At 34.8% G+C, this 15,362-nt stretch overlaps 1 protein-coding gene across 1 annotated transcript; it reads left to right on the top strand.

Annotated features, from left to right (window-relative positions):
- The first annotated feature begins 893 nt into the window (after nucleotides 1-893).
- Nucleotides 894-13,541, top strand: Bsg (immunoglobulin domain-containing protein Bsg). The gene is made up of 5 exons (XM_017897862.1): nucleotides 894-1,537; nucleotides 9,586-9,849; nucleotides 11,777-12,025; nucleotides 12,156-12,600; nucleotides 13,274-13,541. The coding sequence occupies exons 1-5, from the start codon at nucleotides 1,465-1,467 to the stop codon at nucleotides 13,317-13,319; spliced, it is 1,077 nt and encodes a 358-aa protein (XP_017753351.1). The 5' UTR covers nucleotides 894-1,464; the 3' UTR covers nucleotides 13,320-13,541.
- The last annotated feature ends 1,821 nt before the right edge of the window (nucleotides 13,542-15,362 follow it).

Genomic DNA, 15,362 nt, shown 5'->3' with positions numbered 1-15,362 from the left:
AATTTAATGATAACATTTAGTATCAGAAAGGAGAGTTACCACTAAATTGCTACCTACATATGTGATTGTTAATCAATGTAGTATAATATATGTAATATAAAAAGAATTTTATATAAAGTACTAGTAATAACAAAAAAAAAAGAAGAAATTCGGATGTATGATCAGTTTTTTGGAAATTTGTCAATTATTATTTTTGTGTTGCTAGTTTTATAGTTGGTGAAACTGATATTTCAATTTTCGTAATATTACTAAAACTTTATAAGTTTATGAAAATACCTATACTTACATTTATTCTATCTACTGTACCTTAATATTTTGTTATACAAGCGAATATGAATATTTAATTTATATAAACTTATATATAATAATTTCTTGCAGATAATTTTTTTTATGTAATCTCATGTATGGTATTACTGAATAATGAACGAAGTTAAATGTATTTAAATCATGATATAATGTTTTTAATTATTGAAGGAAATTTACATCTTATGGTGCAATTTTAATTTATATATTATAACTTAATTTACTATGTCATCGCCATGATAATGGTCATCAATAGAATATTAGTCATTTTGTCAATAGAAATTTGTATATCTATAATTTAGTTTATCTTCATGAAACACAGTATTTGATAAAACAACGACAATTTTCATAATGATTAATGTGATAATGAAAATTATTTGGTTTCATAATGATAATTTTATTATTTAAAGAACATCATGTAGTTGGAAAATTAAATTGTATTTGATATTGCTGTCACACTGAATTGGTCCACAAACTATGCTTAAAAAAATTGTTCTAGTATCTATATTTTTTGGAAGGAAGTAACGCGCATGCGTTTATGAAACTTATTGGATGGCCGTAGAGGACGTATGTGAACAGTGTATCAGAGAGTGAAAAGGAGGGAACGACAGTTGAGAAAGTAAGAGAGACGTCCACGCAGAAAATTAAGCAGAAGACAGTGGCAGCCATTTTTCCTGACATTGCTCTTTCTGCGGATCGTGGTGCTAATTGTCGTTGGTTCTGTAACGATCTCGAGTCCGTGAAATAGCAAGAAATTGACGGTGCTAGACAGGATTCTGGCATTGTTTTGTGCACACCGAGATAAAAACGGTGCAAGATAACGATAAGATAATTCAGACGTCAATGGTACGGCGTGGCTCGAAGTGACGAGTGCGTGTGTAAACGATCGCAGAAAGTAGTGGGGCTTGATCGTAGTTGGCTGAGTGGACAGCCGAAAAGGAGGAGCTGCTGACAACGGCAAGGGTGTTCAGGAGTCGACAACGACGGTGACGGTGACGACAACGACGGCAACGATACGACGGTGGCAACGATCGCGAAAACGGAGCTACGGCAACTCAGCCTAGGTGGCATTATTTTGTGGTTTCTTCTCTAGAAACCCTCTCTGAACGAAATTGCAAAGTGCACACAGTCACGCGCCATCGCGTACATCAGCGCCACGAGATGGAGAGGCGAGCTGCTTTTGTGCTGCTGGGGATGCTATATTTAGCGGGCACCCTCGTCACGGTCCAGGCAGGTGAGATTTATCCTCTCTTTCGGATTGCCTACCATTCAGCAGTTCATTTATTCGTATCTGATTCCTTTACCTTCGTTTTTATCGTCTGTTTTATAAGTTCGTCGCGTTATCATATTGCACACGAACTCGATTGAGCTCTTTTCTTTTTTTTCGAAAAATATTCGAGATTGAAATTCTTTTTTAAGCTGGAATTTTACGTATTTCACACTCTTATACTAACATGTGTATACGGCCATAAAAAATTGACACGAAGAAACCGTTGTTGCGAGTGTTGAATAAGCAAAATGTCAATCAGATCTTCTTAAAAAGAAAAATAAATATAAGTGCACGTTTTCTGATAGAGACTTCGCGATTTTCCGTGTTTCTTTGAAATTTTTCAAAGACGTTTACCTTGTTATAATTTAATTTCTGTGATTACAAAACTGAAATTCTGATTGTAATTCGGTAGGTTTAAGAACATCGTTAGTACCATGACGCACTTGTCACATGGTGTTTGAAGTATATCTTTGTCATATGTGTACTAATTGTAAGCAAGGTTATTTTGCCATATTTAATATATTTATACATTTCACGCATAATATATGCAAGAATTCCCGTTTCGAGTTGGAAATGCCTCTTTAGAATGTGATTTTGTTCGGACATATCGCATTAATACAGGCGACATGTCTTGACAGATTATGAAATTCTATTTTTAGTTTTGATTATACTGCATCGCGTTAGAAGTGTGAGTATCCCAGCGCGGCATTGAATATATGATGCCATCAACCCATTTTCACCACGGTTCTTTTATGAATTAAATGAATATTTGAACAACTTTTCTCATCAGATTACGTGAAGTGGCTTTAAAACAAATTGAGATTCGAAATAATGATATTCCAGAGCTCTCGATTCCATTATTACCGCATATAGTTTATGGTCGTTCGATCGGTCGCGATACCTAGAGCGTTCAAGGTATCACGTGTGTTGCAGCCAAACGTCTTGTACACTTGTATGCATAGGATACGTCTGGCATTATTTTACATCGATATTGTAAATTCCGTTGAAATATGATAACCGTCGGTAACAATGGTATTCGCTCAAAAATTATTTTCAACTATGTCAAAGCTTATTGGCAAAGAAGTATATTCTCTTAATGCTTTCGTATATACTGACATATATTTTAATGCAACATCATTTCTTTTAATGCAACAATACACTTTCATGTTATGTAAAAATCGTACGTGTAAAGGCTCGAGGGTATCTCTTCGGAATGTAATCTGGTAATGTATCGGCTGAATTTTGACCTTTGTGGTCATCCGAGTTGCGCACCTCTGGTTATACCGACCCAAGACACCGGGATTCGCTCGCATTCGATGCTGCTGCTACATTCCGAGAGACGTACGCAAAGTACCCACGCCAAGCATCTTTTGTTGCGTAACAATTGACCCTATTTTACTAGTCTACCCAGAAAACTTCACTGACTTTCAGCGATCGTTACGCGGAAGTTTGTGTTCGATCGGTAATTATGTAAAACGCGAGATTTTTACGTGTTATTTACCGACAGTGATTCACGAATAAATATGAAAATGTTGCGCGAGCATGTTCTCAGATAGATATTTATCGACTATTGATAGGGAATTTTACTGCGATGCTGTGAGAAGTAAAATCTGTCTTTGCATTAGAATTCAACGATATCTTTTATTCACAATTGTTCGTAAGGAAAAGGAAGTTTTAAATCTTATTTGATAAACGGAAAGATCCGTCGGTAAAATCGAAGTACATCGAGCTGTGAAAATGTGTCGCGTGAAAAGATTTCAAGTGTTCGTCAGAATACTTATATTTAGACCAGAGTCTACGAATATAATTTCCATTTTGTCTTCGTCGTATTATGGAATTGGGAAGAGTAGACATTACGGACGTTACATTCGACCGGAGAACTGAAAGAACTAATCGTAGAGGCTTGTTTAGTTTGAGATATTACACGGTTTATGCATTCACATTTAATTTTGTAAAATTACTATCGAAATTAGCACACGTTTTCGCCATTTATATTCTTAGCTCACGTGCCTTGTTTATTGAAATGTAAACTTAACCTCCATTCTCTAATACGGTGAATGTTTTCATCCGCTCTGTTTTGCCGTTGCTTGCAAACCAGACAAGAAGAATGCTTACGTTTAACCCTGGGAGCGCGCTTCTATTTTTGACCCTTTAGCGTATATCATAGGATAATGCAACGATAACCATGCCATGCAAACTCCAAACTCTACAAAACATTTTTCCAATAACTCTCGTACGTTATTATGATTCATAAATTATCACATACATAAAAAAAAGAAAATTTATATAAAATTTGTTTATCTTATATCAAAAAGCTGATTTTGTTTACTCTAGAAATTGATATCCATCCTTTTCAATACGAGAACGGGGATGTGAGAGGACCATATGTATTTTGTGTAGTTAAAGGTTGTATCACGTCTATAAGAAATGGAATTTCAGAGATATGCGGATCACCACTCTAGATAATGTATTTTCCGTGACTATGTATTATTAAGAAAGTAATTGAGAAATAATTTGATTGGTAGTCTAAAGAGACTCTAAAATGTCAGTTTCATTAGAAAGATTAGGGAAAATACCTAGAATATCTATTTGTTCGTGAAATCAGGCATAAGTGAATCGATCGATTCATAATACATTTTTTGCCGAGTTTGCTGTTCTATATTCTGTTCAGCACGAAGGCACGAACAGTTTCGTGCGTTTCAATCGACCGCTTTCTTACACGTTATCCTATCGATATGTAAGCAGCAACGCTACTAGCGACTAGTGACCCTTGTTCAACTAACTAGGCCGTCGTTTTTGGTTTACTTGTTCCGCGTCATTTCAGCCAAACAACAAGAATCACTTTATGCATCACCGAAATAAATTCATTAGGGTATCTTTAGTTTATTACATAACGTGCCTGATTAAACCGACTGAAAACTTTTGTCCGTGTTTCTGTATTCTAGGTCTGGGTTAGGTCTAGGCTAGAACTGGTTTCAAATACGACTGCTGATATATAGATAATGAATGCGTAATCTATGAGAATTAACGGCTACAGTGAAATAGCTATACTAGGATTTACTGATATTGTTAGATTCAACGATGATAAAAGTTACATTCGTTTATTAACTTGAGAATATCATAAATGGTCTTTTTTCTGTTTAGCTTGAATATTTTTGGGAACCATGACTTTTAAAGTTATTAAATGTGGTTAAAAGTGTTTTTTGCTGAAAAGGAAAATTTATCCATCGTTATTAATATATGATCCGTCTAAGGTATAATAACATTGTAATGGAAGGGAAAACACGTCATTGTTATTATAAGTAGTTTGAATTTGTATTATACTATTACGATAGTGTGAATTATGAAGAGTCGTTATGGTGAATCATACTTCTTGCTGATGCCCAACTTTTGTTACCACTGCTGGCAGATACTACTATGATGTGTACCGACTCGAATGCACTGTTGTAGCATATTCATAATTTTACCGATTCGTCATCGAAACGCTAGGTTATGTGACCTTCGTGCATGTCGTTTTACAACGTATTATTAGTCGGAAACATTTAATTTAAAACACCTGTGATCGCTCTTAATTTGTAGATTTGTTTTACATTTATATACTCTATCGCAAGATAAACATTAACATTATCATTTAAAACAAATTGTTAATCGAAAATATATTACGTATAAAATTAGTACAATTTATGGTTAGTTATATACTGTTGCGAAAGTAGCAAGAGAGTGTGCGTTCATCTAACGTCGTCTATCGATGACTCAAGTAGCGTTTCTTTCGAATTACGTCGGAATATCTTGAAATCCCGATGCATGCTGACACTCTATGTTATTCGTATAATCTATGCCCATGTGGAGTCTCTTCGCAACAGGCATTCTCCAGATCCCAATGATGTGTAGTTATGTGTAATTTTCAAATTGTAATTAGGTGCCAGAAAAAATGCATTTCAGTGTCCACATAGGGAGCACGTGTGTTCGATTTTTTTTATATTATTTAACGTTACAATGTAAATTGTATTGTTTGAAGTTATAGATACCCAGTAATATACCTAACCTAAGGGAATTCGAATCAGAATGAAACACTGGCTCATTTCGATTCAGGTTAAACAATTAGTTTGGTAAATGTATAATACATATGTATGTATGTATGTATGTACGTATGTATTTCTCTTTTCTTTTTCATTTTATTTTACTTATAAATTTAAACGTAGGAGGAAAAAATATGGCTCGTGTCAAGCTTGTCTTAACACAAGATAATTGTAATGGCTTTCCAAGAAAACTTGAATAGGCTGATCTAACGTGGTTGCCGTGGGAACAAGAGAGAAAAAAAATGGCGGAAGAATGCTATTGTTTGTATCGTTGAGTTAAATAATTTTCCTGATCTTCGAATCGAATATATTTGACACATGATCGTTTTCACAATGATTCCAATGTTTCCTCTTTATATGTTCTTTTCAGATACAGATTGACTATATAAATCATCGCATGCGTATCGTTGGCAACGTATCTATACTTGTGGCCACGTATCTACCGTCCCTCCCTGAGAATGACGTAAGAAAGGCAGGCAGGATCTCTTATTGACTGGTTGACGTAAACATGCGTAAACACACGTAGATTGGTCCATGCTGTCCTATCTCAATATAAAATGGGAAAATTAAGGGAAAAAGGCAATTTAAAACATTTCATCACGTTTTTCAAACTTAATTATCGTTAATTTCACTTTTATACGTAATAGGATAGAACAACTACTACCAGCTGAATTGCACGCGATCAAATTAGATACTATTTCCAGAAACATGGTGAGTTTTGTTACGTCATCAAATTGTTCAAGTTTACTACTAAAATCATAATCTTTATAAAATGGAGATCCTGAACAAAAATTCTTTTTCTTTCCCCCTCAATGTTTCACTTGCTAAAGGATGATACGTAGTAGAAGTGTTGTGTGTACGTTGGAAAAGTTTCATTGAGTTTATGTGGAAATGAACGCGGTAAGCAATTCGTCAGAGAAGATTACGTTAGCAACTTTGCTGAATAAATACGTTTTTATCTATTATGATTTCTGTTAAATTTTTACGGTAGAAAAGTTCTGTCCGTTTCTGTTTGTTTTAGTCTCTTGCTTTTGATATCGAATTTCGAACGTTGTACGTTTTGTTTGTCTCGAGATAATATCTAAACTCGAGGACAAAAAGAAGACTATGCTAGAGGAAATGTCGTTTAAGTAACTCGTGTACGGCATTGAACGGTTAGTATGATAAATGAAGCATGACAACACCAAAGAATACAATCTTTAGCTTGACTTTGGAAATGTTTACTGGTCCCGTTCAATGAATAACTCTCTGTTAAGCTTAGTTCAATACATTGTTCGTGATTTCTTTCCGGTAATTATTGTACAATACGTTATTGATTGGTAGTGTTTATTTTGTGCGTAAAACTTTAAATCCTAATAATAATATAGTCATTCAGTAATTTTCTACAAATAACATTCCAAACGAATTGGACTTTTGGCTATTTCCCTTGCGCATTTATCCAGTAATTTGAAAGATTCAAATAACGACTATTATTAAAATAAATAGATAGTACATTGAATTACGAATTTGGTTTAAAAACGGTGAAACATATTTCTGAGTAATTTCATCTATCTGTTAGGTTTATTGGAGCAGAAAAATTGCAATGTATTCCTATCGGAAAGTCGCGTCTCGGGCTCCACCCTCTCTTACATCAGACTGATGAGTTTATCAGGAGGTGCAGTGACCGGCTTTTAAGCGACCTGTATTTGAAATTCGTTTATCTTCTAAACTCGCTTACAAGCGAATTAATAATGTGGCGAAATTGAACGGATGCAGAAACCAATGCGCGTAAATTAAATTTATGATAAACGATGTTCGAAAATTTCTATCATTTCCTTCATTCGTTATTTTCATTTTTACAAAGTAAGCTTTTATAAAGTATCCATTGAAATTTTGAATATTAAATAATTCATTTTTGAAATTTGTAATTGTAATCAATTATTTATTGTATTTTTTGAGTATACCAACTGTATGCCTTTTCTCTGAATGGGTTCAGTAGTTCCAACATCGCAGTCGATAAAAATCTTCAATCTTTAGCGTCGCCAGGGTAGCTGAATGTTTACGAGCATTAGCTCTCTTACTTTTGTGCTCCATCTCACGAGTATGTGCAATTCCAACTTGCCAAATTGCGTCCTAGATCACGGGCGTCCCAATTTCTGTGCCCTCCATCGTTTTCTATATTTCTGCATAGAGAAGCGTTCAAAGATTTTCGCAGCATCTCTTCGACAAGTTCCTCTGGACGTTTCATGGAACTCGATATCTCCAGGCCGGACAAAAAATGACTCTGAATAGTTCCAGTTCGGTCTAGTTCGCGGCAGTTTGTTATACGATCACAAAAAGGCATGTATGCTTTTATACTCTTGTTAGAGTATTTTTATCCCGAATCGATTGTACGTTTAAATTTATTTCTAGATAAAAATGAGAAGATATTTGAAAATATTAGTTGGAATTTCAAATTCTTCCTTATTCGTTCATAATCACCTTGCATCTCATTTGCTATTTTTCGGGTTCGTATTGCAACGATTGAAAGAAATGGTAAATTATAATGATTAATACATTTACAAAATTAAAAAAGAGTTATCAAAGTTTAATATCCTACCATTATACTGGTATTAATATTTCCAAAAAATCTATTCTTCGACAGTGTTACCACCGAAAGTCGAACTTGCGGTAACAGTTCGAACTACGAATAAATAGTGAGTTTTCAACCCACTTTGCAAACCGTGCCTACGTGGAGTATACGATTTTGCTATAGTCACTTCTGATGCTTAGTCTTATACGGCATATGTTCGTTGTGCTATTGATTTCGTTCTCATCCTACTTCGCGTTCTAGTATTACATCTTCAACATTGTAAATACAAAAGGGATCCGCTGTGTTCTTCATTTATCTGTTCTCTATAAGACACTTGAAATCTTTTCATATTACCGTGAAACTTGTTAATTAAAAATCTGTAACCACATATTTGCAAATGTACAATATATATTATTTTGCCTGTAGTAACTAGGAAGTTATGTTGCAGAAATGAAAGTTACTGGATTACTAATTATTTATCTCAAGGAAAATCATATTACGTAAATGTTTAGACTGCAAACAAACATCGATCTCTGTATCTCTGGTCACAGAGTATTCTTAAATTGCTTAACTGGGAAGGCAGAAGCCAGAGCAGCTACTTTATAGGTCAGCCTGACGTGATCGTGATTATCAGTCTCTTTCCCCCGAGCCTGCATGCATTATAATTTCATCTGGTCGAGTTGGTATCCACGAGGACGACAGGGTGTTGTAAAAGAATAAATCGCTAAAAATAAATAGAAATCGTCGAGTGTATGTCCTCTGCTCCGCGGAACCGGATCAACGTGTTCGAAGGAACCGACGTTCCTGCACTCTTGCTGCACGCTTTGTCATGATTGACTTTTTGGCGCCGGCCGGTTTCAAGCCTGTGCTGCGAATGGACGGATCAGGATTCTATTTTATACTTAAACGGACGTGAAAAGAACCACATGAAGTGCCTTACAAAAATTCATTCCAGTTTCCTTTTATATTTAGCTTTTAATCGTCCTGAATTCCATGTATGCTAGAAAATAAAATTATTTTTAGAAATTTTAAAATCTATCGATTAACAAAAAGAGGTTATGTGCATGGTTCGATCGTAGAAAACATTATCTTAAAATATATTCTGAACTTTTTCACGTTTCTGCGAAGTGTCGTGTAGTGCGATTGCGCAGTATAACCTAACCTATATCCAGTAATAAGAACATTTTAAAATGAAATTTTCGTCAATCACATTTCGCCCCATACGGTGCAAAAAGTTGTCGCCAACACAACAATGGTAGTATTATCCCTTTTTGAACAGTATTCGTGATCTGGTCCTCGTGGAAACTCATGCAAATCATTATACCCAGACGGTTGTTGTCTTACACCTCTTGATGTGTGCTCGTATGTTCTTCTCGATAAAGTAACCTACAAAGGAGCAACGGTCGTGCACGAGAATCAATCTTGGTCGATCGAATGTAGCGACTTGAAGCCGGACGATTTGATCAGATGGACCAGGAACGGACAATCGCTCGAGCCGGAACTGGCAAGCGGTCAGCTGGTTGTCCAATCGCCGATAGGCACCAGAAGCAGCACCCTTCGAGCGATGCACGCTACGGATAGCCATGACGGGGACTATAAATGCACTCAAGATAGTGACGAGTCCTTCCATCTGTGGATATACTTTGGTTCGTATGCCGACCTTCCTCGGCTTAGATTTTTATTACTTGTACGCCTTTTAATTATGTATCTTTACTGTAGCTTGCTTATGTACCCTGATATATTTTATGTTTGTTGTCTGCGTATGAATCTTATATAATTGTTTGTATATTTTAGTGTGCAGCAGATGTTTGTGTGATTTCTGTGTCATGGTAAATTTTAAAGGACCGAAAATGTTGAGCTTGAGACTTATTGAAAATATGATGGGAGATTATAGTATGTCTGAAATTACCTGACCGCTGGAAGTCGTTTCAAGTGTATATTCCCACCTGGCTGTCTAATTTAGAAAGCTTCCCCACTTTAGCTCCTTATCTGTAGTAAAGGAGTTTTTAATAATACTTGCTTGAAAACTTATATATTGATGAATGATTATCTGCACACAATGTGTATTAATTTCATACATGTGATTTTTGTACAGTTGTTTACAATGAAGTAACTCGTAGTAACCAAATATTTTTGAATAGATTATAACAGCTTCCTATCTTTTTTTAAATATCAGTTTATTTTACATTCTTGTAAAATAATATATTGTACACACTTCTGAAATACTTGTTAAAGTTTCAGGTGTCTTCCAATTGACTTGAATTAAAATTGGAATTTATGGAAATGCATATTATTCACAAAAATTAGGAACCACTATCGAGCCATTTGTTATTTGCTAATCTCTACAAAAGTACGGAATTTACTCCAGAATTAGGATTGTAATGCTAACATGTGCCTAATGCTTATCCACTGTCTGCACTTATAATTAAGTGTTTATATATAAATCGTTCGCGATAATCGCCTTTTTTAGTGAAAGCATACACGGTTTTATTCCTCATTTTCTTTTTGGCTTGTGATAATGCATGATCTTTCATCATGGACGTATATTAGTCACGCAAAAATGTAAATGCGATTAATATCTACTCTGGATCCGTTACTGCCTGTTACTATGTATTAATTGTACCATATAAGATGAAATAATGGCTCTGAGGGTCTATGTATTGATGAACGTTTGTAATTAATCAAAACGTATTTCTAATGATTACATATCTCTGCTGCAAAGAAATGTATATATTCCCTAAAAATGTATTTCGTGATGTGATTCTCGTTACGACGATTTGCTACTCGTACGTAATATTACTATTGTTATTTGTTTGCAATCTTATCATAGCGAGGCATATGTTTCCACGCGCTTGGAGTAGCTTTAGTGCATTATTTTACCGTCACAAGTGACTTTATTTGAGTGTTTTTGTCATTGTAAGCATTTATTACTCAATATGGTAATACCTGCGTTTTTAATATTAATGTCGCCTGTCAATTCTTAGAATTTGAAGGTTGTTAGAAGAATAAACAGGCAGTTATACTTATATCGATATCATAGAATACTTATGTTGCGATTACGTTAGTAGTATATTATAAAGTTGAAGAAATTAGAACATATGTCTTTTTTAAGCGAATGTGTGAAGTATGTAGGTAAAAAGGTGAAGAAGTTAAGATGATAACGGGTATCGAGTAAGTAGCTATATTTCAAAGACTATGTTAAGGCAATATAAATGGAACACAAAGGGTAACAATGTATTTTATTCACGAAAACGATAAATCGATTCTCAGGTTACTTTTGTTACACGTTTGAAAGATAACGGTGGCTTGAATTGTTCTGATAAGAAAGTATTAAAGATAAGATCTTGAACAGCTTGGGAAATTTCGAAGAAGTATGTTATATAATTTCAATGCACGAGTTTAATTTAAACAAACTTCCAATGTTATTTTTCTATTAACTAAGCAAAAAATTGTAAAGTTAACGCATTTATAAAATGATGTTAATTTTTAAAGTTCGAGCAATGTATTTTTACTAAGCGAAAAATGTAAAATAATTTTTTATGCAAATTAACCGATTTGTTTTTCTTAATACAGATATCAAGATCAGAGTACTTACATCTAAGGATGTTCCATTAATGTTAGAATGCGCGAACAAAAGTGCAGGAGAAAAGTTGCAATGGTTCAAGGAGAACGTTCCGCTATATACAGCATTAGCTGGCAATGAAGATTTAATTATGTTAAATAATCAAACAGGTAATCTGGAGCTTCTAAAGAGTGCAGATGCTTTGTACGGAAATTACACTTGTAAAGGAACTAATTCTTCCACTGAATACAGGATCGTACGTAAGTATCGATCTAAAATTATTACCTTTAATATATTGTATCATCTGTTTTATTTCAATTGCTCTTATACTATTAAATATGATGATTACGATCGTATATATTTTTAATAGCAAAAATTTGTTATTTGCAGCAAGACCCACGGCATATATGCCTGAGTCAATCAGCGTGGTGGAAGGAGAGAAGTTGCATTTAACATGTGCCGGTAAACAAAGCCCTGGTATTAAGGTATCATGGACATTTGGTGACCAGAATTATACGCGTAGTAGTGGTCGCGTTAAACTCGGATGGGACCACGAAAGGAGCATCTATGGCGCTGTCCTAATGGTTGACAATATCGAGATGAACGACCGTGGCACTGTTTACTGCAGGGTATCCTATAATTTGTCTGATACCTCGCAGTATCACGTAGCAGAGGCCCATACACTGCTCAGAATCAAAGACAAGCTCGCCGCGCTCTGGCCTTTCCTAGGCATTTGTGCGGAAGTTGTTGTTTTGTGCGCTATCATCCTAGTTTATGAAAAGAAACGAAACAAGGCTGAACTCGAGGAATCTGATACTGATCAAAGTCCTGACACGTGTGTATTATTCCATTTTCGTTACTTCATATTGTTTTATTTAGTTTAAAGCTAAAATTTCTTTGGGGTTTAGATATAGAGATGCGTGCGGAAACATAAGAGACCAAAGAATGGAATATTATATTCCATTGCGCGGACCTCTTCCACCCTCTGAACTTCCTGTTGATCCTCCTGTTACACCACCGACTCCAGAATTCCCAGGTCACAGGACGATCCAGTCCCTTTTCAAAAAACCACGTCGCTCATCTGCACCAGCGCGGTTGAGTCTGATCCGCTATTGCTTAAAATTTTTTCCCCTGAAGTCGTGTCGTCGTTTTCAGTTTTACTGGCGCTTCGCCAAAGGAAAATATCGTGAAAGTAAAGAAATACTAACGTAAAAATTTGTATGCAAAAAGTAGGGACCTTACGATTGAATCTCCATCCGCCTATGTTTAGAAATTTTGTACAGGTTATTTCATAAATAGATGGTTAAATATTTATATTATATCATCTTGAATTAGTTACAAAAATGTGTTCGTAACTGCTTTCAGACGTTTATATTGAAAAGGTTACATTTATTCAGGTTTTTTACCATATCACCTATATTTCAAATATCTTGTACACAATGATATATCATATGTACCAACCACTACATCTAATTTTATTTAATAATCATTTTTTCCTTCTTCCGTAGCAAGCCGACTCCCAATAAGGATTCCGATGTTAGGCAGAGAAAATGAACGCAGGAATAGTAAGCGGCGGATGAACGAGAGCGATGCAGGATAGTGGAACAGATGTGGGGGATTAATCGTGTGGCATCTGCTGGAGTGACAATATAGATAACTCTTACAAGAAAAAGATAACGGAGTAAAGCAGAAAGAAAGCAAAGAAGCAAACAAACAATTCCGAAAAGAGATAAAGACATCGTTTGAAGGGGTAACACGAGTATAGGAATAAGGAAATAGTAGAGAAAGAAACGATATAATGTTTTAAGTGGACAGGATAAGCTCAGGAAGTGAGATAACCCCGACCCCCCTCGTTCAAGTGCATACCTGCGCGGCAACAAGCACGTCTGTGCACAGAGAATGTTAGCGTGCGCAGAATTACAATTTACTAACAGATTTAAATTAAGCCTTACTATCGTGTTCACTCCATTTATCAGATGTTCGCCTGTCCGTACTCTCTTACTACACTGCTTTGATCGAGAATCGAGAAGAAACAAAAAAAAAAAATAAAACAATTAAAAAATTAAGAAAAAACAATGTGCTGCTGATCTTACGCGATGTATGTGTCCATAAAAAGATGAGAGTGCACGAAAGCATAGAAAAGATGGAATATAGAAAAAAAGGAAAAAAGAGAGTAAGATTAGAAGATAGATGAAAAGAGGTAGAATGGAAAGGGCGAAAAAGAGAAGTGTATATGCGTGGGTTGATGCGTGCTTGCATGCGCTTGAATGATGAAAGAATGTGATTGCAATGAAAAGAAAAAAGAGAAAAAAGAAACTATTCGGACCGGTGCATACTCGCCAAAACGAGACGTACTTGAGGACGAAGCAAAAATTCGTTTTTATTATATTCACTGCTTATGCGAATAAATATATACATGCACATATATACTACATTCAAGAGGCATTTATTCATTAAGGTACTTTCTGAAAATACTATTTCTCGTATTATTGATGAGTAAAGTATAAATTCACCGATCTGTCCATAATTTTTGGCGGGTATGTCCGGTAAGGGATTAAGAGCGTGTAAGCCCTTGTTTCTCATACTTCGCACTATGTGACGGAAGAGATAAAAAATTTTACGTTAGGACCGAAAATATGTGCTCGACACTAGTTATATAATAATAGGATCAAGGAAGGCAATGCGTGCTATAATTGGCTTCCGAGTACACCAGATTTTCAAAAGTATATTAAGGAAAGCTTACCTGGTGGCGTCGCTTTTTACTGCTGCTGCTACTACTATTACTACTAGTACTATCATTATTATTATTATTATTATCAGTAATTATTGTTATTATTAATCATCATTATCGTCATTATCATGATCGTTATGGTTATTATTATTATTATTAGTATCACTATTATTAATATTAATTATGTTTATATTAAATATTCCATCGTTCACGAAGAATATATCGGAAGTCATGGTTTTACGCGCAACGCCGTTGTTAACGACGTTAATGTAATATTAATACTGTAATATTATTGCCATCGTTACTACTGCTGCTACTATCGTTATTATAATTATTACAAGTATTATCGTTAATTTTATCGCTATTGTAATAATTTATGATCCGTACCAGCAACACGATTGTCTCATCGACAGTATCGTCATTGTAAGTATTACAGTTTCTATAATAATCCATTTGAGGATTAGCAAAACGAAATTTTAGTACTTGGTGAAAATTCTTTTTTTGCAAGTACTATTTGCTACGTTTTGTGTACTTCCATTGTTTCTAATGTTGTTGTTATTATTATTATTACTATTATTATTATTATCATTATTATCATTATTATTATTATCATCATCATCCATCATCATCATCATATCAACATTATTGTTGATATCAATAGCCATGAGTTCGCATTTTTTGTTTTCTTTAGTATCTTCTTTTTTCTTGTGTTTTGTACGTTTACAGACTGCAATAGATTTGTCTTGAATCTGTTGATCATTATCTGATGATGATAAATTATGCGAATCCCGAATCAAAAGATAGTGTTAGAACATTTCACTTTAATGTTTTATAGATGATATACGTTACACCTGCCTCATGTTTAT

The sequence above is a fragment of the Eufriesea mexicana genome, unplaced genomic scaffold (genome assembly GCF_001483705.2).
Source record: "Eufriesea mexicana isolate 0111107269 unplaced genomic scaffold, ASM148370v2 scaffold572, whole genome shotgun sequence".
Lineage (NCBI taxonomy): Eukaryota > Metazoa > Arthropoda > Insecta > Hymenoptera > Apidae > Eufriesea > Eufriesea mexicana.
The sequence above is the reverse complement of the archived record's forward strand: the minus strand, read 5'-3'. Positions and strand labels throughout refer to the sequence as shown.

Coding starts and splice junctions, on each gene's coding strand:
- Bsg (XM_017897862.1), top strand. CDS start 1,465: ATGGAGAGGCGAGCTGCTTTTGTGCTGCTGGGGATGCTATATTTAGCG. Junction 1,538..9,585: donor CCTCGTCACGGTCCAGGCAG/GTGAGATTTATC, acceptor TTCTCGATAAAG/TAACCTACAAAGGAGCAACG. Junction 9,850..11,776: donor CCATCTGTGGATATACTTTG/GTTCGTATGCCG, acceptor TTCTTAATACAG/ATATCAAGATCAGAGTACTT.